At 31.8% G+C, this 22,977-nt stretch overlaps 2 protein-coding genes across 4 annotated transcripts; both read right to left on the bottom strand.

Moving 5' to 3' along the window:
• Positions 1 to 1,814: 1,814 nt before the first annotated feature.
• Positions 1,815 to 13,881, bottom strand: LOC109160957 (uncharacterized protein At1g66480). 3 transcript variants are annotated; one of them, XM_019309226.1, is made up of 3 exons: positions 13,803 to 13,881; positions 2,915 to 3,483; positions 1,815 to 1,971 (listed from the first exon to the last, which is right to left on the bottom strand). In XM_019309226.1, the coding sequence occupies exons 1-3, from the start codon at positions 13,864 to 13,866 to the stop codon at positions 1,927 to 1,929; spliced, it is 678 nt and encodes a 225-aa protein (XP_019164771.1). In that variant the 5' UTR covers positions 13,867 to 13,881; the 3' UTR covers positions 1,815 to 1,926. The 3 variants fall into 3 exon arrangements, with proteins under 3 accessions (XP_019164771.1, XP_019164772.1, XP_019164773.1); XM_019309227.1 differs by lacking the exon at positions 13,803 to 13,881 and adding an exon at positions 9,996 to 10,088; XM_019309228.1 differs by lacking the exon at positions 13,803 to 13,881 and adding an exon at positions 5,862 to 6,262.
• A 1,605-nt stretch (positions 13,882 to 15,486) lies between these two features.
• LOC109160954 (U-box domain-containing protein 11-like) lies at positions 15,487 to 19,727 on the bottom strand. The gene is made up of 4 exons (XM_019309222.1): positions 19,291 to 19,727; positions 18,133 to 18,249; positions 17,564 to 18,028; positions 15,487 to 16,985 (listed from the first exon to the last, which is right to left on the bottom strand). The coding sequence occupies exons 1-4, from the start codon at positions 19,618 to 19,620 to the stop codon at positions 15,915 to 15,917; spliced, it is 1,983 nt and encodes a 660-aa protein (XP_019164767.1). The 5' UTR covers positions 19,621 to 19,727; the 3' UTR covers positions 15,487 to 15,914.
• Positions 19,728 to 22,977: the final 3,250 nt, after the last annotated feature.

The raw sequence follows: 22,977 nt of genomic DNA, 5'->3' as shown, positions 1-22,977 counted from the left end.
TAAGCATACTTAGATTATGATTAACGCAGATCGGAGGTGGTGGCGTGCGGCTGAAGTCACGGCTGCCCACGGCGAAGCAAAGTGTGTATGTATATATATCGTGCCATTCTGCATGGCTAATAGCCTAATAATAATGTCGTATTAAACAAGTTGTCTATCTTGCATGTATATATAAAATTATGGGTTTTCACATTTTTGCATATGAGAGTCTACTCTTGTTTACATGGCCAAATGGAAGTTAATAATATATGCATGCATGTGTCACGCTAACCTAATTATAAAAGTAGAAACTATTAAGGTAAGTTAACTAATTTATAAGATTTCTCCAAGGAGATACTTGATTTGCAAATTGATCGAGTTAATATACTTGATTTTTTTTTAAGTCTTTTATTATAAACTATTCTTGGTCTGTAAACCTAAGAACCAAACACACCTTAAGTTGTATTAGGGAGGGAATTTGGTTTTACAACCAACATCTGATTACAAAGGTAGGAAATTAAAGTTGATTACTTTGATTACTTTTGTGGTGAAAAAGGATAGTATTATATTATTGCCCTAAGAAGAATGGTTAAAATGTTAACCCCAATCAAAATGGCAAGAGATCCGATCCACACTTATAACTACAAGGTCACAAGTTTGAATTATTTTTCCCTCGATTTGAGCCAGTCAACTATGAGTGATCTAGGTTGGTTTACTTCTTTGTTGGCTAGAGTTACGTTATAACTTACAAGGTCATGTTTACCTACATCTAAAGGGTTGTGGGGTTTCTCTCGTCAAAAAAAAAAAAAAAAAAAAAAAAAAAGAATATTTTGAAGATAGCATATGTATTATGTAGATGTTGATGAAAATGTAAGGGACACTTAATTAATTAACCTGCTATTGATATTATAGGGGTTAGGGCACAATTTAAGCAAGATGGTTGCAAATGGACAATTTATAGGTCATGACCTAATAATTCCCATTGTCCATTTACAATTAAAACCTACAACGATATATATGATCATACTTGGGGAGATCAATATGATGAAAAATAAAACTATTAATGTGATGGCTTTTTGTGTTTTAATTGGTTGAGAAAGTAGTTAATATAATAGAGTTAGTATTTTTTGTTTTCATAATTAAGTGTCATTTGTTGTGATTTTAAAACCGATATATTATTATTTTATAATTACATTATTATATTTGTATAATTATCAATTAATTATATTTTTTTAAAAAAATTTTATATTCAAATGCGTATTGCAATCACAAATAAACTCTACATACACTTTTAATTTTAAAAAAATAAATTAATTATAACTAATATTTATCAAATAATAACATTCAATAGTATGGAATAATATTTGAGCATAGTAGCTAGGCTACATGTTAAATTTAACAATTCTCGATCATCTTTCAACTTCTAGCACACTCTAGCTTTTCAAATAAATTTATCGATTTTCTCTATATAAATATTTTTGTGTGATCTCATAATTCTATTATATATAAATTAAATTAAATTATAATTAATTTCATATTTTGTCCTAGATTTACGTACAAGTTGTAGATCATTTTTAGTCATTTTTTTTAGAACATCCCCATTTGGTCCTAGTATTATTATGCCATAATCATTTTTGGCCTTTTGTCAACAAAATCGTTGAAATGACATTAAATACAATATCATTTTGACCCATTTTTTTTTTTATTTTTACTTTTGTGAAAAATCACCGTTTGAAGATCAAAATGTCATTGTATTTAAGGGAATTTAAACAATTTTGTTGATAAACGACAACAAATTATACGTCATGCCACAATAATATTAGGACTAAAGAGACGTTCTGGAAAAAAAAAAGTGAAATGACACCTATAAATTTAGGACAAAAAATAGAATTAACTCATTAAATTATTAACATAAAAACTTATATTTAAGATATCTAAGGAGAGGAGCTAGGCTTCTGCTTCTTGCTGGATCTCCCTGAAACCTACCCGCTTCTGCAAATAAGAAAGCCAACAATGATAATACAATACACTATTAGATACATGCACAAATCAGGCTAGCTATATGTATATGTGTATATAGGATTTGGATCAAATAAAAATACTAGCTACTGTACTGTATGAGATAATTAGGAGTCACTTAGAGTCATCGATTTGGAAAGGCTTAACAACTTTAAAGTAAGGAGAAGCGAAAAAAAAATACACTGATAATTTTATAAAAAAAAACATGACTTTTAAAATGCAATTAATAACACTATGGAGTGCAACAGATAAGACCATAGACTACATCTGTCATATGTATAAGTAGTGCAGTGAACATATACCTATGGAGCTTTAATTTGATTATTTGCACTCTATTGTGTTGATAATTGCAAGTTATAGTGTTGAGTTTCAATTATTTACAAAAATGTCTCCAAAATTTTATACAATCTGACATGACAATAAAATTCTTTTTATACATACATTTGTTACCATGAATTGTCTAACATTGCTTGGTTAAAAAAAAAAAAAAAAAAAAAAAACAACAACAACAACAAAAAGAATCTACTTATTTATTTTATACGAATCATATATTATCACAAAATCGGAAGGACCAGTCCAAGAAGAACGCTTTGAAAGTAGAACCGTGTTTTGAATTTTGTAAACAAATGAGAAGAAAAATAGGGGAGAGAAAATTAAATTATATCAAAGATTTTGAACGATTTTGTCATAGTCATGCTCAATTAATTAGGAGAGAAAAGTAAAAATTAAATTGCAACATTGATAATCAAAGAAATTTGAAAGAAAGTTATAAAATTAATGAAGGAAGAATCTTGTCTTTTTTAATGATAGTGCGTGATTTGGAGAAAGATTTCCCTCTTCATCGAAAATCAGGCCTGAATTTATAGGGAAGATTTAAAATAAAAAATAAAAATAGCAGAAAAAGAAATATTTGTACCTGACTGGATTTGAGATCTTTCTTGATTATTCCGGGAATCGGAGCCGTAGGTCTGGATCGAGTTGACTTGTTTAGCACGGCAGCATTATTATTACCCATGCAAAGTCGCATGATCTTCTCGGCAACCTCGCCGCCGCCGCCATCCTTACTTTGCTTTATCAACTTCTCTACCTCCGCCTTGGGCAGCCGTAACTTGAGCCGCACGCCACCGCCGCCGCTCTCCGGAGACTTCATGAACGAGATGTCCGACACCGACTTGCTACGAGCCAGCATTAGGCTCTCGAGCCGGGCCTCGGCGCTCATATGGATCCCCGACGACCGGACCCGCCTCGGCACCACACGCTCCTCCTGCGGCGGCAGCGGCTCCGCCACTAGAAAGTAGACCCTTTTGGGCTGCAGTTCCTGCTCCGCCGCTAACGGCTTCGCTCGGAACCCAAAATTCTTAACCGCTTCGGAATCTACCAAAATGTGCCCCGGGTTTGCCTTAACCACCTCGCCGGCGTCCACCGGAATCTTGAATTCAGTTGTTTGGCCGTCTACTCTCATCACCTTAGCTACCTTCTTCCCTCCTAGACAATTTCCCATTATTTTTATAATTAATAATTCTCTAATGTATGGGTATATATATATATATATATATATATATATATATATAGGGATGAGAATAGGGTCATTGATAAATAAGTGAGAACTGATCATCGCTGTTCATTATGTTCATCAATGGTGGAGGGTTTTAGTAAAATTATACTAGATTAATTTTACAATTATTGAAATTTTTTGAATTTTTAATAATTATAAAAAGAATCCCACTTTTTTTCCCTTTATATTCTAGAAATCTTCAACCTGTGATTTACCCAAATAGATAGATAAGATTAATTGTCACTTTTTATCATAGAACTTGTTGTCACATTAACCATTCCCTATATATATAAAGGAAAGTACCCAGGTTTTCGCGGGTGAAAGAGCTGGCGTGAAGATTTAAGGCTGTTCTATACTCAAAGTCGTTTTCACCACAGGTGGAATAGCTGACCTGGAGATTTAAGGCTGTTCCATACCCAAATTCGTTTTCACCAGTGGAACACTTGATATGAAGATTTAGGACTATTTCATACCCAAAGTCAATGATCGAACTCTTGACCTTTGATTAATAATGAATGTGGCCCTTCTACTCAATCATATCCCAGATTAACTTATTTTAAGTTAATCAACCAGTTAAATGGTGGCAAATCAAATAAGTTAAAGATACCTGTTATTTTCGTATTAGATATAATGGCAGTCTAAGTATGAGACATCAAAATCTTTTTGTTTGACGAGAATTTCAAAAGATCAAAATTCAAGGAAATTAAAAGCTTTTCGGACAAGGTAGTTGTTGTTAGTTTAATGTTCATTATTATTATGGGGCCAAAGAAAGGTTAGGGAGATCTTGAAAATTGGATCCTCTTTGACAAATATTACAACAAATATGTTTTGGTACCCAAGCTATCATTTTCTTGTAGGTAGAAAACAGTTATATTTTAATTTGCTGTGTATTTGCATGGGAAGCCATGTTCTCAGTCCATGCACCTTTGTACAAATATGACTTTTGGACTTGCAGTCTTGCTCATGGTGTAAAGTTACTTTGAACTATTGGATTGAGTCTAAGAAACTTTATTAAATGAAAGTGACCTTTGACCGTGCATGTTACATGTCTCAATGATAATTAAAGTGGGATTTACATCCCTAACTCCAAGTACCCCACGTCTCGATCCGATAGAGTATCTAGGAGGATGTAAATCATGGTAACTCAGCTGAACACAGAGACTAGACTTTTGCTTATTGCGCACAAGGAGTCTTCTTCACTTTAGGAGGTTGCTCTCACACTATCGTTGATGAAGCTTGATCTCAGATCATTGTTCTCGAATTTTACCTCTGTGATCAACTGAGTTGTCCATGCGGACAAGTGAGATACATATTGCAATCAAGCTAGGGAGGTATTTGGAGCATGCAATGACTTGTTCAACACATGTGCCTCATTGAGAATTTAAAGTAATATTTACATATTAATTACCATCAAGCTAAGGAAGCTATTGGATCAATGGCTTTTAATTTCTTCAAGTTTGGAGATAGAGTTCCTCTCTGATTAATTAAGGGGCTTGTCTCGAAAAGGATAACTAAGTGGGCAGATCATGATTTTTTTATCTGAATGTCACGAGTTCAATTCTTGTCATCAACACTTTTTTTGTCAAGTCTGTCTCACAAAGTCTTCTTAGTATAATTTACCTCTTTATGTGATTTGCGGGCTATAACTATTGTGTATAGAAGATAGAGATGTCAATCGAATTTGTGTCAATCCTTTTGGCCCTATACCTAAAACCTCATGCTATTAGGTTTATTTGATAGGCTCAATGAAAATTTGTTTGTTAGATTTTAAAATTAACATTCTAAACTTTTAATTTTAAAAAATCTGCACATTGTACATTAATAAATATAAATGTAAACATCATTTAATGGATCTAAATTTCTATTTTTCAAACTCCAACTCAAAAACATAATGCAAGCATGTAACAATTAATTTAAAATATAATACATGTAATTAAAATAAAAACAAGAGAATCAATGACATGTAATTTTTTTTTTTTAAAAATAGTTATGTTTATAATGACACCACATATTTACTAATTTAATTTTAAAAATAAATAAATAAATCAGGCTAACGGGTCAGCCAGATCAGGCCAACCCAACTAGCTCGGTCAGGCTAGGCCAATTAGCCTGACTTCTTATCGGACTAATTTTTTTACCCTAATTCTATAATCCTTCGATCTTTTTCACGCTAACTCATCGAGTTCGGACTAAGATTTACTTTTCTAATAAAATATTATAATATTAAAAAATCAAAGAAATTATTTAAAATATAAATTGAATCTAAATTATTTTAAATAAAAGATTATATTTATAAACATAAATCAACCTTAATTTGTAGCTAGACATCTTCTTTGAATTGGTTCTAGTGTGAACCTAGGAATTCACATGGAGATTCCTTCCACCCATCGACATGCATGTTATATTCTTTCTTACTTACGAACCAGCTGCATGAAATAAATGAATTGGAATTTTTTTTTCAACTATTTTTAGATTGGTATGGTCTACCTGTCTCCATGATGGAAAGCGTTTGCCATGTTAAGTCTATCCATAAATAAATCTCAAATGGGGTAATCAAGCAGTAAAGTATGATTCTCATATCAAAAAGTGATTATCCATTGATGTTGGGAATAACTATATGTTGTGCTGACTAGTCACTAGTGGCCCTGTTCGGCACGTCTAGTTGAAAAGTTAGTTGAAACGTGAAAGTTGAAAAGTTAATAGCTAATAAACTAACAAATTGAAATTAGTCAAAGACCTTATAGTTAAGCGACATGAAATGACTCTTTTAAATAGGAGGTCATGGGTTCAAGCCTCACGAACGTTTGTGTGACGGGTTGAGTTAAGATGAAATGTAATACTTTTAAATTTTGATGTAAAATAATTACATTTTCCTTTATATATAATTGCAACATTACTTACAAATTAAGAAATATAACATTTTTTATGAAAAAAGTAATACTTTTACATTATTTAAAAAAAATGTAATATTTTTACATCAAAATATAAAAGTATTACATTTGTCCTCAAGAGTATATTTTTCCTTATAAGTAACAAATATTTTATTCATAATTTAGTATTACATTTGCATATTGATTCGACTGATCCAATCCAACCCGTCTCACACAAGTGTGACCCTTAGAATTTTGATTATGAAGGATAGATGATGCCATTCTTAATAAAAAAATAATAATAAAAAAGTAAAAAGGTCATGAATTTATTTTAAAACACTACTTTAAAATAAAAACAAACTATTATTTTAAGCTTCTCATATTTCACCAAACAGAACTTATAGCTTATTTGTACCTTAAAAATAAGTTATAAGCTATAAAATAAGTTCTACCATACAGACTCCAATTCTTTTAAGTTGGGTGATGGTCAAAATTTGCTTTGCTTAATTTTTTTTATGGTAATAATAATAATAATAATAATAATAATAATAATAATAATAATAATAATAATAATAATAACCTAGAAAATATCATATAATTAACACTCCATAATTAAAACTTATTTTCATTTATTTTTTTCAATATCTAAATAAAACGTATGTATTTATTTTATAAATAATAATTATGTGATTAATGCATTTTTTTATAAATTAATATACATATTTTTATGTCTTATACATCTTAACAGCTAATCATAAATACCTAATTTTACTAAACATCTCTCTACAAATTGCCAGTCAAAACCATAATTGTTTATGGTTAAATAAGTCCACTATGTTATATTGTTGTTGCATCGTTAATAAGTTATGAACACAAATTGCCAGTCAAAACCATAATCGTTCATGGTTAAAAAATGATAAATTATAAATATTGACGTAACGATATTTCAAACGTGGTAGTTACTTCCATGTTACTAATGCATCAATTATTTTCTACTGCATAACAAAGTTAGCATATGTCTTCAAATAATTAAAGGTATCACATTTATTATTATGAATAGAAAGAAAATGTGACCTTTTTATAAATAAAATGACTGTATTTAACGAAAAATATTACCAACTCTTTTTATTTATAAATAGAAACAATGTTTTTTTAATATTGATTTTTTTTTTGTGTGATGAAAAAAATCTGTAATCACTATCTGAGGGTATGCATTGGATAAATCTTACGTTGTAACCCTAGCTGACAAATGATTACCATGAGTATTTTTTGAAAATCGCTTACAATGAATTAAACTAACTTAAGTTGTCTATAATTGACCAATTCAATCAAGAAGTTTAATAAATCACTTTATCTAAAAATTGAACTTGTAACTCTATAGTTATCAAGTGAAATTGTAAAATTTTTCGTGTGATAATTTTAATTTTCTATAAACTATTATTGCACCTAATTCGTTGAAAATTTTCATAGCTTAGCTTAGTGAATTTCAAAGATTGGAACATGATGATGCGTGGGATCCCATGTGCTCTTCCCATAGTTTGAGGACCACCCTCCTCTCCCATCAAGTTTCATAAGAGTTAAAATAGGCATAAATATATTTACTCCCTCCATCTCATTATCTCATTTTATATGTTTAATTTGGTTACGATATTTAACTAAAATTATTATTTATTTATTTTTTTTATAATATTAAATTTAGTATTAGCATATAAATATTTATTTATTTAGAAATTAATTAAAATTACTATTAAATACAAATAATAAAATTTAAAAATAATTAACATTTTTACTAAAGAAAATAAGTAAAGAAAAAAGAATTGATTTGACAAAAAATAGTAAACAAGAAAAATAAAATGAGGCATAAAGAGTATAAAATAATTTTTAAAAATGGTTATATTACTTAAAAATGGGGGGTATTTGACTGAAATGGAAAGGTTTCGGGTGGGGTGTGCATTTCGAGATTCGGTTTAGTTTTATTATTATTATTATTTTCAATTTGCCCATTTCAATATTAAAAAAAAATGATACCATTCGGTTTCACATTATAGTTGTGTTCGGTTTCGATTCAGTTTCAAAAAATTCGGTTTCAGTTTGGTATTAGTTCGGTTCAATTCGGTTTAAGAACCCATATTTTAAACATTTTTTAATTTTCCAAACACACTACCAAACAATACATATTCACATAGTCCAAATCCAAAGTCTAAACATTATATAACAAAATAGCAATACAAAGTACTAAGTGGCTTGTGGTTTACTGGTATCTGGTTGCTCTATTATGTGGGAGGTTTAAGGTTTGAGCCTCGATATAGGTGAAAAATGTATATGTCGGTGTCCCCTTTCTTTTGTACTAATTACCAAAGATCAGTATTTGGAGAACAAGTGCTAAATACTGTATAGTTAATTTTTGGACAAAATCCTTCATTGTTTGACAATTTAAATTCATTACAATATAGTAGCAATTAATTTTAATTATGCATCATTGTATTTAAATTAATTTTGAAATATATAAAATTGATATAATTAAAATAAAAAGTACTTATAAATATCATATTAATAGACTCGATATTCTATTTATTTCAATCATTTAATATATTTTATCATATTTTAGTTTTTTTTTTTTAAATCTTTTTTAACCCAATTAATAATATCCGGCCTGGACTCTGGATATGCCCTTTGTTTACGATTTTTCTTTCTGTTCAAGCAGCAGCAGAAGAACGGTAATTTAAAGCCACATATATATGTATCATAGTTTCGGGTCACGCACAGTTTTTCGCAGTCTTTATTAAACTCGCATTTCCCTTTGGTCTCATTAAAACACCTTGCGGATATACCTATCATCAAAGCATAATACAATATAAAATAATAAATATTTCAGATTTTATCGACTTATATCCTGAACCTCAGTCTGAGATTCTCACAAACCGACTAGGGATGGCAACGCAGAAAGACGGGGAGTAAACTCTCCGTTCCCGTCCCCGATTCTCCAACCCCATCCCCGTCCCCATCCCCGGCACGGAATTGAAAATAGTCTCCAATCTCCATTTCCGCGGAAAATTAAGTGGGGACGGGGATTCCTGGTCCCCGATCAATTCTTAGTCAAAATCGTATAATTTTTAATTTAAAAAATTAAAAACCAAAATTTTAATTTAAAAATTTAATATATATATATATATATATATATATATATATATATATATATATATATATATATATATATATATATATTATTTATTATAATAATTATTCAAGGACGTGGCAGGGTGTAGAGGGGTATCCCCATCCCTGTCCCTATTCCACGAAATTTTTTCCCATCATTGTCTCAGTCGGGGAGGAAATCGGAGATTCCCGTCGGGGACAGGGCAAATTGACATCCCTAAAATAGTCAATTTAGTTTTGAGACTCAATATGAGATTATACATTGTTCACAATTAAGGAACCCATCCCAACCCAAAAGTCCTAATGTTCATGGCAAGAATAGAAATTTTAATTAAGACATGACACATCTTTTAATTTAACATCACAAAAGTCATTAATTCACATATTAAAAAAATTCAAAAAAAAAAAAGTATTACCAGTAAATGAAAGGAGCAACAAGAGGGATATAGTGATGAATAAATTGAATGATTGTGCCATTAGTCAAAAGTGTATATTAGTGTACATGAAAACCTCAAGCTAAGTAGCACTATATATAGGGTATGTTTATTGGTTTTGTTATGTGTACGTATTTTATTTCTCTTACCTTTACAACTAAAATACCTTAAACATGTCCCAAGCATGTAACAAGCATGATACCGAAATTGCTCGTATTTGGTTATTTTTGTTTCACATTATAAAAAATTATAAAATATGCCCATAGCTTTATAAGAATGAAGTTGTATTAGTCTTTTATAAAATCAAAATTTAAGAGTGTTTTTTTTTAAGCGTAGTCATTTTTTTTAAAATTGAACACATGAAAAACTAAAAAATTGACCTTCATTATTTCAATTGGAACATGTGCAATGACTTCCCACATTTTATCGTGTAAGACAAATAAGTATGTCTGCATACGGATGTACCCGTCATCAAATTCATCTTATAAAAACAACCTGAGCTAGAGTCATATATGTCTTCATTTTAAATATGGTTTTGAAAAATATGAGATCTACTAGTAGCCAAGATAAGTGTAAGAAATGTTAAATGAATTCTACCAGATAAGGTCATTCAATGAAATTCGAGTTTAAAATCACCAATGAGGGGAAAAACAAAGATAAAAACAGTACATAGATAAGAAGCTCAGGAACATTTTATATTCATAATCAGAAGTTCAGCCATGAGAATCTGTAAATAGTCAATTAAATATGTGGACTCACACATAGTTCGAGGAAAAAAAAAAGAAAGTGTTACATTAATCTCTAAAACTTATATTACAAGAATATATAAATCTCAACTGTTACATAATGCATTGCCATTTTGTCATGATAGAAACCGGCTCAACAATGAATTACAAAACCAAGTATTTAGCACATTAAAAGAACAAGTCCCTTAGGATTACGGTTCAACCTTTTGAAAAGAAAAGAACAAGTTAAGAGCTATCCATATTAAATATCCTATAATACGGACTTGAAGCCTCAATGAAGGTGCATGTATTTACAATTTAAATTCATTACAGTGTAGTAGCAACTTCAATTATGCATCATCATATTTAAATTAAGGAAAACGTATAAATAAGCCATTGAACTATTTGAAGAATATTAGCAATAATTAAGTCATTGAACTCGAATAAACTCCAAATTCATCTATGAATCCGGAAAAAAAAAAAAAAAAAAAAAAAAAAAAAGAGCAATTACCATTTTTAGCAAGTTAACAACTGATTTACGCTGATTGCAATGTCGTGTGTACTTATATATTTTTTATTATCCTACTTGGACTACATGTAAGCATTTGACTCTTTGAAGTCAAAATTTAAAGCCTTAATTTCCTCTTCATTCCAACAATCTCTCCAGCTCATATTCGATTTTCTCCGAAAACCTATGTGTAATGAGAGTTTGGAAGACATAAATACTTCGTTGATTGCTCAGTTACATGGAGTATTGGGATTCTACATGTAAGCATTTGACTCTTTGGAGTTAAAATTTATAGCCCTAATTGCATTTGACTCTTTGAAGTTAAAATTTATAACCCTAATTTCCTCTTCATTCCAACAATCTTTCTAGTTCATATTCGATTTTCTCTGAAAACCTATGCGTATTGGGAATTTGAAAGACATAACTAGTTCGCTGATTGCTCAGTTACATGGAGTATTGGGATTCTTGTTGATTGCTCAAATCTCAAACAATTAGGAAGAGATTGATAAAGTAAAATAGCAATTGTTGCAGACGCGAATGAAGAACCGGAGAAGAAATAGAGGAGAGATAAAATTAGAGTTTTAAATTTTGACTTCAAATGATCAAATGCTTACATGTAGTCTAAGTAGGATAATGAAAAATATATATATAAATACACATGGCATTACAATCAGCGTAAATCGGTTATTAACCTGTTAAAAATGCTAATTGTTTTTTTCTTTTTCGGATTCATGGATATATTTGGAGTTTATTAGAGTTCGATGGCATACCAATCAGCGCAAACCGGTTGTTAACTTACTAAAAATACTAAATTATTCTTTTTTCTGGGTTCATAGATGAATTTGGAACTTATTCGAATTCAATGACTTAATTGTTATCTCCAAATAGTTCAATGCTGGTCTATTTGTATATTTTCCTTTAAATTAATTTTGAAATATATAAAATTGATATAATTAAAATAAAAACTATTTATGAATATCATGTTAATATATAAATTACATATTCTACTTATTTCAATCATTTAAGATTTTATCATATTTCAAAGTTTTTTTTTTTAAATAACTTTTTGACCCCATTATCTTGGGGCCATAGCAGCAGCAGAAGAACGGTATAACTGTGCCACAGAGGATCGGAGAAGAAGCTAAGGAATATTTTACATTCATAATCAGAAGTTCAGCCGTGAGAATCTGCAGACAGTCGATTAAATATGTCGACTCACATACACATAGTCCGAAGAAAAAATAAAAGAAAGTGTTATATTAATCTCTAAAATTTACAAGAATATATATATATATATATATATATATATATATATATATATATATATATATATATATATAAAATACATTGTCATCTTGCCATGATAATCTATTTATTTCAATTATTTAATATTTTATCATTAATATATTTTATCATATTTCAAAGTTTTTAGGTTTTATTTACAGCAGCAGAGGAGCGGGGCAAGTGTGCCACAGTCAGGTTTTTTATAGCCTTTATCCTTGCACGGTTGTAAGCAGTCGTTATTGGACGTGCATTTATTAAGCAAACACTTGAAGCCTTCTCCCAGCATGATTGGACCCATTTCTGCTCATAATTGAATCAAGACAATAATAATAATAATAATAATAATAATAATAATAATAATAATAATAATAATAATAGTTAATTCCATTTTTTGTTCTAGATTTATATAGGTGATAGCCCATTTTTATCAGAATATCTCTATTTGGTCTTGGTATTATTGTGACCTGACCAATTTCTGTCCTCTATAAAAAAAATCGTTGAAATTTCATTAAATACAAAGACATTTCGATCTTCAATTATGAATCTTTTCAAAAAAAAAAAAAAAAAAAAAAAAAAAAAAAAAAACATAACAAATATAACGGGCCAATGCATTTTGTATTAAAAAGATCAAATTGTCCTTGTATTTAACAAAATTTCAACGACTTTGTTGATAGAGGACCAAAATTGGTCATGTTACAATAATATTAGGACAAAAAGGAGATGTTCTGATAAAAAATAAAAAATAAAAAAAATAAAGACTAAAAGTGAACTGCTACCAATAAATCTAGAACCAAAAATAAAATTAAGTCTAATAATAACAACAACAACAACAACAACAATACACCCCTAGCTATCATCTATAGAAATAAAGCATAATACAATATAAAATAATAAATATGTAGTACAATTCCAGGAAATTTTCCTGATTTCGTTGACTTATATCATGGACCTCGTCCTGAGATTCTCATAAACCAGCCCTCAAAAGCATATGAGGAGGTAAATCCAGGCAAATTAGTTTTGAGACTCAATATCAATTTATATATACATTGATCACAAGGAGTCCATCTCAAACCAAAAGTCCTAATGTTTATGGTAGGAATCAGAACCCACACTACCAGTAAAAGCAAGTCTTTAGTGAAACTCCTTATCTACTAAACCAATTTCATAGGCAACAACTTAATTTTTTAATTAAGACATGACACATCATTTAATTTAATATCACAAAAGTCATTAATTCACATATATAAAAAAAAAATTAAAACAAAGTATTACCAGTAAATGAAAGGAAAAATAATAAGAGGAATATAGTGATGAATAACTTGAATGATTGTGCCATTAGTCAAAAGTGTATATTAGTGTACATGAAAACCTCAAGCTAAGTAGCACTATATATAGGGTATGTTTATTGGTTTTGTTTTGTATACGTATTTTATTTGTCATACCTTTACAACTAAAATACCTTAAATATGTCCCAAGCATGTAACAAGCATGATACCAAAATTGTTTGTATTTGGTTATTTTGGTTTCACATTATAAAAAATTATAAAATATGTCCATAGCTTTATAAGAATGAAATTGGATTAGTCTTTTATCAAATAAAAATTTAAGAGTTCTTTCTTTCGAGCGTAGTCATTTTATTTAAAATTGACCTTCATTATTTCAATTGGAACATGTGCAACGACTTCCCACATTTCATTGTGTAAGACAAATAAGTATGTCTACATGTGGATGTACCCATCATCAAATTTATCTAATGAAAATAACCTGAGCTAGAGTCATATCTGTCTTCATTTTGAATATGATTTTGAAAAATATGAGATCTATAGTAGCCAAGATTAGTGTAACAAATGTTAAATGAATTCTGCTACCAGATAAGGTCGTTCAATAAAATTCGAGTTTAAAATCATCAATGAGGGAAAAACAAAGATAAAAACAATACATAAAGAAAAAGTTCAAGAACATTACATTCATAACGAGCCGTGAGAATGACTCACACATAATTCAATGAAAAGAAATAAAAGAAGACGTTACATTAATCTCTAAAACTTACAAGAATATATATATATATATATATATATATATATATATATATATATATATATATATCAATTGTTACATAATGCATTGTCATTTTGTCATGATAGAAACCGGCTCAGCAATGAACTACAAAAACAAGTATTTAGCACACTAAAAGAACAAGGTAAGAGCCACCCATATAAAATATCTTATAATACGGACTTGAAGCCTTCATTGCATGTATTTACAATTTAGATTCATTACAATGTAGTAGTAATTTCAATTATGCATCATCATATTTAAATTAAGAAAAAAATGTACAAATAGGCCATTGAACTATTTGAGAAATATTAGTAATTAAGTCATCGAATAAGCTTCAAATTTATCCATGAATCTGAAGAAAAAAAATAAAACAAAAACAAAAACAAACCGGTCCTCCAGAGCACATGAGGAGGTAAATCAAGTCAATCTAGCTTTGAAACTCAGTATCAAATTATATATACTTTGTTCACAATTACGGAGCTGCTCCCAAACCAAAAGCCCTAATAACCAGCTTGGTTGGCGTGAATGACCGTGCACTCTTGTCTCTTAAGAGAGATTGAGAGTTCGAACCCCATCTCGTATAGAAAAATCAATCTGGCCAGCATTTTGTCCCTTAATTGGGTCGGCCCAATACAGACGGGGAATATTCTGAATATGGTACAGGCTAAAAGCCTAAAAGGTGTCTCCTACAGTTAGGGCCTGCTCAGGACACCTCGTGGTCTGACAAAAAAAAAACGCCCTAATGTTCATGGCAGGAATCGGAACTCACATTACCAGTAGAAGCAAGCTAGTCTTTAATAAAACTTCTTATCTACTAAACTAAATTAAAATAAAAATAAAATAAAATAAAATAAAATAAAATAAAAAAAAGAGAGAGAGTAACAAAGATTAAAGAGAAGAAGCTAAGGAACATTTTACATTTATAATAACCAGAAGTTCAGCAGTGAGAATCTGCAGACAGTCAATTAAATATGTCGATTCACACATAGTTCGAAGGAAAAAAAAAAAAAAAAGGTTACATTAATCTCTAAAACTTACAAGAATATATCTCAACTGTTACATAATGCATTGTCATCTAGCCATGATAGAAACCGGCTCAGCAATGAGTTACGAAAACAAGTATTTAGCACACCAAAAGAACGAGTAAATAGAGAATAGATACACCGGAAGCAATGAGAACGCCCTTTTTTTTGTTTCTCATGCTTGTGTTGTTTGTTACACCCTAAACAAGAATAATCGTGTAATAGTAATACGATATGACTATTCGATATGTATTAACGAAAGAAAGAAAGAAAGAAAGAATTTTTACTGCTACCCGCACCTGTGCTAGAGCTGCTGTGCTTTCCGGAGGTGTTCCAACAACGATGTGGCTTTCCGCTTGGCCCTCTCGGTGCCGCTTTTGGAAAGCTCGGTTAGAGGAATGACTGCCCCGAGCCTACTGAGACACGCGAGGTTTTCGGAGTCTCGTTTGCAGAGGGAAAGTAAAATGGCGGCTGCGTTTTCTCTGTTACGGGGGAGGCCAATCCGGAGAAGATCTATCAACACGGGGATAGTGTTGGCTTTCGCTATGGCGGCCTTGGCCTCTTGGTGGCTGGCGAGAACCGAGAGAATGGTGAGAGCTTCGTCGACCATGCCACCGCTAGGGTCGGTTAGCATTGTTAAAAGCGCGGGAATAATGCCCGACCTTACGGCCCGCCCTTTGTTCCCCTGATAAATGCACAAATTGAACAACGCGGTTGCGGCGTCTTTCTTCCCTCTCGTGCTCCCGTTCTCGAGGAGCTCCACGAGAGCCGGGATGGCCCCCGACGCCCCGATTATGATCTTGTTTTCGTCTCCGAGCGACAAACTAAAGATGGTCGCGGCCGCGTTTTCTCTCGCTTCCATGCTTCCGGCTCGGAGGACTTGAACAATCGAGGGAATCGCACCGGCCATCATGATTAGCCCTTTGTTGTTATCATATATCGAGAGGTTAAGAATCGACGTTACCGCATTCTCTTGAATCGGCCCATCTTCGGACGTCAGCAAGTTAACCAATACCGGGATAGCTCCAGCTTCCGCAATCAAAATCCGATTGTCCGTGCTTCTTTTGGACAGCGATCGAATCTCGGACACTGCAGCCCTGCGTTCTTCAACGGACCGACTCGACAGCCTCCGGACAAGCGCCTCAATGGCTGCAACATTACCGCTTACTTCTCGAAACGACCCGTCGCCCTTCTTTATCCTTCCATTAATCAACGCTGTTGGCTGCTGTATATTGTGTTTTCCACACCACTGACTTATTAGGCTTCGTAAAACGTAATTCGGTGTAAGAGTAAGATGTTCAAGCATTTGCTGAGTTTTTGGGCAGGTCGTGTTGCCACAGTCTATCCATCTCTGTATGTAAGACCTCTCGTAAGTCTGCACGATGAAGGAAAAACGCAACACCCTTTAAAAAAATTATTTCTTTAATCGGTTTCCTAGTTAGAAGTAAGAAATTCTCATAAAAAAACCAGGGGGCTCAGACTGTCGTTTTTGCCATTTAACATCCTAGACTATTATTTTTTGGACAATTTTAGTCCTTCTCATGACTTTTCCTATTTTTAGTAAGGGCATTTTTGTCTCTTCATATTTTCCTTTTGTTATTTTTGGGTTTCAACCGGTTTAATTGGTTTAGGACTTTACTAAAAACCGGTTGAAAAATATGATTAATAAAAATCAGAGGTTACCTAAAGTCCTAAACCAATTTAACCGGTTGAAACCCGAAAAATATGAAAAGACAAAAATGCCCTTACTAAAATAGGAAAAGTCACGAGAAGAACTAAAAGTGTCCAAAAAATAATAGTCTAGGATGCTAAATGGCAAAAACAATAGTCTGGGACTAAATTTGGAATTGTCACCAAAGACAAAAGGACATCTGGTGGAATTAACACGATAAATATAATAGTAAAATGAAACACTTCCAAAAGAAGTTGTTAATTATAGGTATAGGTGATAACCTGCCCGGTTGCAACAATAACGGGGTCCCTCATAAGCTCCAAGGAAATGGGGCAAAGGAAATCGTTGGGAATCACGGGAGACTTGGGCTTCTTGTTCTCTTCAGGAGTTTCATCGGTTGGCTCATCTTCGTGCACAGAACCAGAAATCCCCGGGACACAATCCTCGGGTGATGATGGCGAATTCATCGCGCTTTCTGATTCGAGAATCGTCCTACTAGAACCACAGTCGTTTGTGCCATTAACTAACGGGACTGGAATTCCCCCCGTCTTTGCTCTAACTTCATGATCGATGTTGCCAATATTTTCTATGTGCAAACTTCCGATTGCCCTGTTGCTTGGCTGAAGGTGAAGGGGATCTATTTCTTTATCCAAGGGCTGGGATAGTGTGCGAGCTAATATAGTCGAATTTATAGGCCCACCGTATCTTTCTGTGGCTCTTCTCAACTGTGCCCTGAGCAAGTGAACCTGCCAAAACGGGAAACGTTATTTGGGGCGGAGGGTATATCAGAATCATCCAGTCGAGGATGGAGATATACAAAAGTACAAAACAACCATTCATTTAAGCCTACCTGTTCCGTTACTTCCTCGGATATGTCTAAATGATCATATGGAAAGTTTCCCAGGGCCTTCTCCAATTTCCAAGTCACACATTGAAATTGAAAATGGATTTTCTTCATCACCCCATCCTTGAGTCAAGAAAATAGCACACTTTGAGAAAGGTAGGTGATAAGTTTCTCGAATGAGCTCAATGGAAAAGAATTTATAGTAAACCAGCATGTAAATCAACACCATAGATATCACAAAGTATTAATTTTTTTATTTTCATAATCAAGAATTCGAGCAATCAAGCATTGTAATGAAGATTATAGTAAAACTATTCTTTCTTGGAGCAGTCTCTACTTTCAACTATGCAAAATCCTATCGATCCACAACCAAATGAGCTTCTCAAAAGTTACTAATACAAGATTCAACTTTCAATTAGGGAACATCCTATCGATCCACAACCAAATGAGCTTCTCAAAAGTTACTAATACAAGATTCAACTTTCAATTAGGGAACATCATATCGATCCACTTCATGTACTTCACCACAACAAAATGAGCTTCTCGAAAGTTACTAATACAAGATTCAACTTTCAATTAGGGAACATCTTATCGATCCACTTCATGTACTCCACCACAACAAAATGACCTTCTCGAAAGTTACTAATACAAGATTTATTCATATAACTGTTGACTTAGTAAACACAAAGTTACAAGTTGGAATCCCAATGGGAACGGCTTATTAGTCTTCTTGGTTTAAGCATATCAGCTATGGGGTCACAAGGCGGTTAGGCCTATTAGCCATTGCAGACTAGGGTCAAAAGACGGGGTTTACCTTAATGCACAGTCTCGAATAGTGATTGAGGTTTCTTTGTCACCCAAAAATAAGGAAATGAATAAATTCTCTCTAAAAGCTTATCTCCTAATTTCAATCAACTACTTTTCCTATAAAATTCAGATCAGAGTTTTAAAAAAAGCAGAAGAACATCCTCAAATTGAATAATGCAACAGAAAGTCACGATCTTGGATCCCAATTTGAGACCAAATTGATGAATTAAAGGAAAACACCAAAACCCAAATCCACAAAACCCTGCTCAAAACCAAAATTAGTAAATTACCCACTGGGCATTTCAATTACCACACGCAAGAAACCACAAACGCGGCCGTATATATATATATACTCACAGATGAGATCTTGGAATCAATGTCGTTAGCCGTGAGGAGAACCCTTTTAGCAGCCTGGAGAGCTAGCGAGAGATCAGACAAGCAAGACCCGGAAGACGAAGACGAAGAAGATGAAGAAGAAGAAGAGCCCATAACCAAATGGGCCTTGAAATCTCTGATCTCCTCAAGCAAATGAGCAAGAAGTGAGACCCTGCGAGCTAAATCCGTGCAGTCTCTCTTGAAGGCGCCCGAGAAGCCCGAGCCGGAGATCCGCACTACGTCGTGAACTGCCCGGAGAGCGGTCTCGATGGACTCACCGGCGACGGCGGCGATGGTGTCTCCGCCGGCCATTCTTGTTGGTTGGTGGTGCTGTGAACTGGGATCCGTATTTACAACCACAATGTCGTGACTAGCATATGGAGCTCATGAGCCTTGGGATAATAGAGTTTGGGAAATTTTTTTTTTTTAATTAATAATTTATAAAATATAATAAGTGCCACTATTCAATACATATATTATAAATACTATATTATAACAAATTTTCCATATATCTTTTCAACGAATATATCTATAAATAAGTGATCACCAATAATTCTATAGCACTAATTTTAAATTATTCATAGCTAAATTATTATTTTGGTCCAATTTTTTTAAAAAGTTATTTATTGGTATCTAAGATATGTCGTTAAAGAGATGAAATTCAAATTCAATTACTACCTGAAAATAGAAACGACCACTAAATCAATTCATACACGAACTATCCTAAATTGGGCCCGACTTAAGCTGAGACCGATCATTCTTAATTTGGAGGGTGTGGTTGAGTGAAAGGGACCTACACATCCTTAATCAAATGTTAAGGGTTCGATCTTTGACTTTGGATATGGAACATTCTTAAATCTCCAGGTCAGATGTCCCACACAAAAAAGGTGTCTTTCGTTCAGCGAGAGGATTAGTCACTGTGTCTGACGATGAAAATCCTAAATACACCAAAAAAAAAAAAAAAAAAAAAAATTATAACTTTAACCAACAAAAAAACTCTACTATGAAACAAACTAGTTTAACTTATACATAGCTCACAACTATACTCCTTATTTGTCTCTCTTTTACATTAAAAGGGGAGCCATTATAGGAAGTTGTAAATGTATAGTTGAAGAAAAAATTATGGAGCTGATTAATCATGGCTTTATATTATTTATTATAATTATAATTGTTATGCGGAAATGTCAAAGAAAACATTGATAATGTCAAAGAAAACACAGAAGAAATTGCAAGAATATAATCATGTGACAACATTTCTTTGCATTTTCTTAACTTTATAATGATTTGAATGAGTCTAAAGAATGCAGTCTCATGTATTTTCACAGGGATTAAGACTACTAATTTAGCATTTATCATCAACTAAGATATCCCATATACAATTGGATGAACATGCAATAAAAGGGGCTTAATCTTTTATTCAACTTTTCTTTTTCTTTTTCTTTTTCTTAAAAAAATAAAAGTTATGATAGGATGTAATCTTTGTGATGCATAACATAATGATAATAACATTATAAATGACTTCAGAAAAATAACAATCCTTATTATTTATGAATTTCAAAATTACAATAGTGAGTCAAGTAAACTAACTTTTGTGGTTGCACATTATCATTAGATAATGATCAAAGTTGAACTGATTTTTAACTCGACAGATCAAAAGTTTAAAAAAAAATGTAATAATTGAGAATACTAAAATTACAATTAAACTCATTATATTCATCGATTACCTATGAATTAGCTGGTTCTACTAGCTAGTTTTAAAAAAATACAGAGTACTTATTAATCAAGTTATGACACATAATAAGAAAATGAATATTGCCCACACAAATAGCTCAGTTGGTACTCATGTATGTGGTAGGTTGAGAGTGAAAACTCATAATCGGACTCCGAAAACGAGACACTAGACACTTGTCTTCCCACTTAAAAAACCAATGAGTCACCAAACAATGGACTTTAATTTGCCTTTTTGAAAAAGAGGAAATGAATATTAGGAAAATATTGCATTGCTCCTTCACCAATAATATAAGCATAAAGCTTTATGAACCAAAAATTTTAATAAAAATGTTTCACCATTTGACATGACAAAAAAAAAAAAAAAAAAAAAAAAAAAAAAACTATTTTTCTTCATTGATAACTCATAAATTTACCAACCCTACACCGCACTTAAAAAAAAAAAAAAAAAAAACTATTTATTAATCAAATATAAAAATAAAAAATAAAAAAAAAATCATATATGCTCTGCCGGGTGATGAAGAATTTTGATAAGAAATTTTTTTGTCACAAAATATACAATTTTTGTCAAACACAAAACATACTTATAACACAATAAGGTATAAGAGTGTTTATAATTTTCTAATATAGCGAGATTCCCGGAAACGAGTGAAGAAACTGGAAATGTTGAAAACAGAAGAAAACAAGAGAATACAGTTGGAAGGAGAATATTGGCCGTTAGCTAAGAAGAAGCTGTAAAGAAGATATTAAATTATGCAACCAAAAAAAAAAAAAATTCTATTATTTTATTTAATTATATTCCCTTTATTTTATTTTATTTTATGTGTTGGTTCCAACAAATTACACCATTTATATTTTTCTTGTTTTAACTAACGATAAACAGCACAAATTAGGAAAAAATGATCAAATACTCTCAAAAACTTTATAAAAAAGTACAATTAAACTCTTAAATTTTTGAAAATGTGCAATTAAATATTTTAACTTCATAAAATCAATCAAATAAGTTCACTTAACCGGAAATCAATAAGTTACCAGTAACTATTTCGTCATTGACCGTCATCACCCAATGTTGACTGTCATTCTAAATAGTAATCCAAAAAATTGATCGACAAAATCAGAAGGCGATTGGTCACCTTCTTCTTGGAGAAGGAGGCTACGTTTGGTCGCTTCCTTCCCCAAGAAGAAGGCGACCTCATTGGAAAAATGTGACCAGTCGCCTTCTTCCTGGAGAAGAAGGCGACGCAGTTGAAGAATGCGAATGGTCACCTTCTTCAACTGAGAAGAAGGTGACTGTTAACGGTTGTCGATGGACAGATTTGATTATCTGAAACTGTCGTAAACGGTGAATTTAATCATCTGAAATTTAATTACTGGATATTTCAAGTGGGTGACCAATTATTGGACTTAGGTGTATCAAAATGATAAGTTTATGTGTTTAATTGAACTTTTTTTAAATTTGAGAGCCTAATTGCACTTTCGTATAATGTTCAGGGATCTATTCGACTATTTTTCCTCACAAACTATATTAATTAATTTATTTATTTTAAGTAAATAAAATTTATATATTCAAAATTATATTAAATAAAATAAACCATATAATAACAGAAAATGAAAATTTTATTTGGCATTAAATAAAACATATACTATATATTATAATAACAGGTAAAATAAGATGTAACATCATGATTTTTTATTTTATTTTTTTACAATTATTGGGTATTTTTATAAATGTATTTTTCCAAGTAGGATTTTCTGGTGTGCCGCTCGTGGGAAGTTATAAAGCAGTGGGCGCACCGGTGTTCTTGAGGTTTATGGATAAAATAGTAAATTGCTTTTTTTTTTTTTGAAAGTTACTGGCTCTTTTCTCAACCTATTGAAACACAAAGAACCAATAACGCCTCCACTGAGGCTCGAATACATAATCTTTCAAATGAAAGTCCA

Source organism: Ipomoea nil, unplaced genomic scaffold (assembly GCF_001879475.1).
Source record: "Ipomoea nil cultivar Tokyo-kokei standard unplaced genomic scaffold, Asagao_1.1 scaffold2921, whole genome shotgun sequence".
Classification (NCBI taxonomy): domain Eukaryota; kingdom Viridiplantae; phylum Streptophyta; class Magnoliopsida; order Solanales; family Convolvulaceae; genus Ipomoea; species Ipomoea nil.
This window is presented reverse-complemented; position numbering and strand designations above follow the sequence as displayed.

What these genes read in the sequence shown, in the direction of transcription:
- LOC109160957 (XM_019309226.1), bottom strand. Translation starts at nt 13,866, where the DNA reads ATGGCACAATCATTCAAGTTATTCATCACTATATTCCTCTTATTATTT. An exon ending in ATTTTTCCTTTCATTTACTG is followed by an intron (nt 3,484 to 13,802) that starts GTAATACTTTGT and finishes GAAATTGTCTAG; the next exon opens with GAGGGAAGAAGGTAGCTAAG. An exon ending in AAGATCTCAAATCCAGTCAG is followed by an intron (nt 1,972 to 2,914) that starts GTACAAATATTT and finishes TCTTATTTGCAG; the next exon opens with AAGCGGGTAGGTTTCAGGGA.
- LOC109160954 (XM_019309222.1), bottom strand. Translation starts at nt 19,620, where the DNA reads ATGGCCGGCGGAGACACCATCGCCGCCGTCGCCGGTGAGTCCATCGAG. An exon ending in CCGAGGAAGTAACGGAACAG is followed by an intron (nt 18,029 to 18,132) that starts GTAGGCTTAAAT and finishes CCGTTTTGGCAG; the next exon opens with GTTCACTTGCTCAGGGCACA. An exon ending in TTATTGTTGCAACCGGGCAG is followed by an intron (nt 16,986 to 17,563) that starts GTTATCACCTAT and finishes TTCATCGTGCAG; the next exon opens with ACTTACGAGAGGTCTTACAT.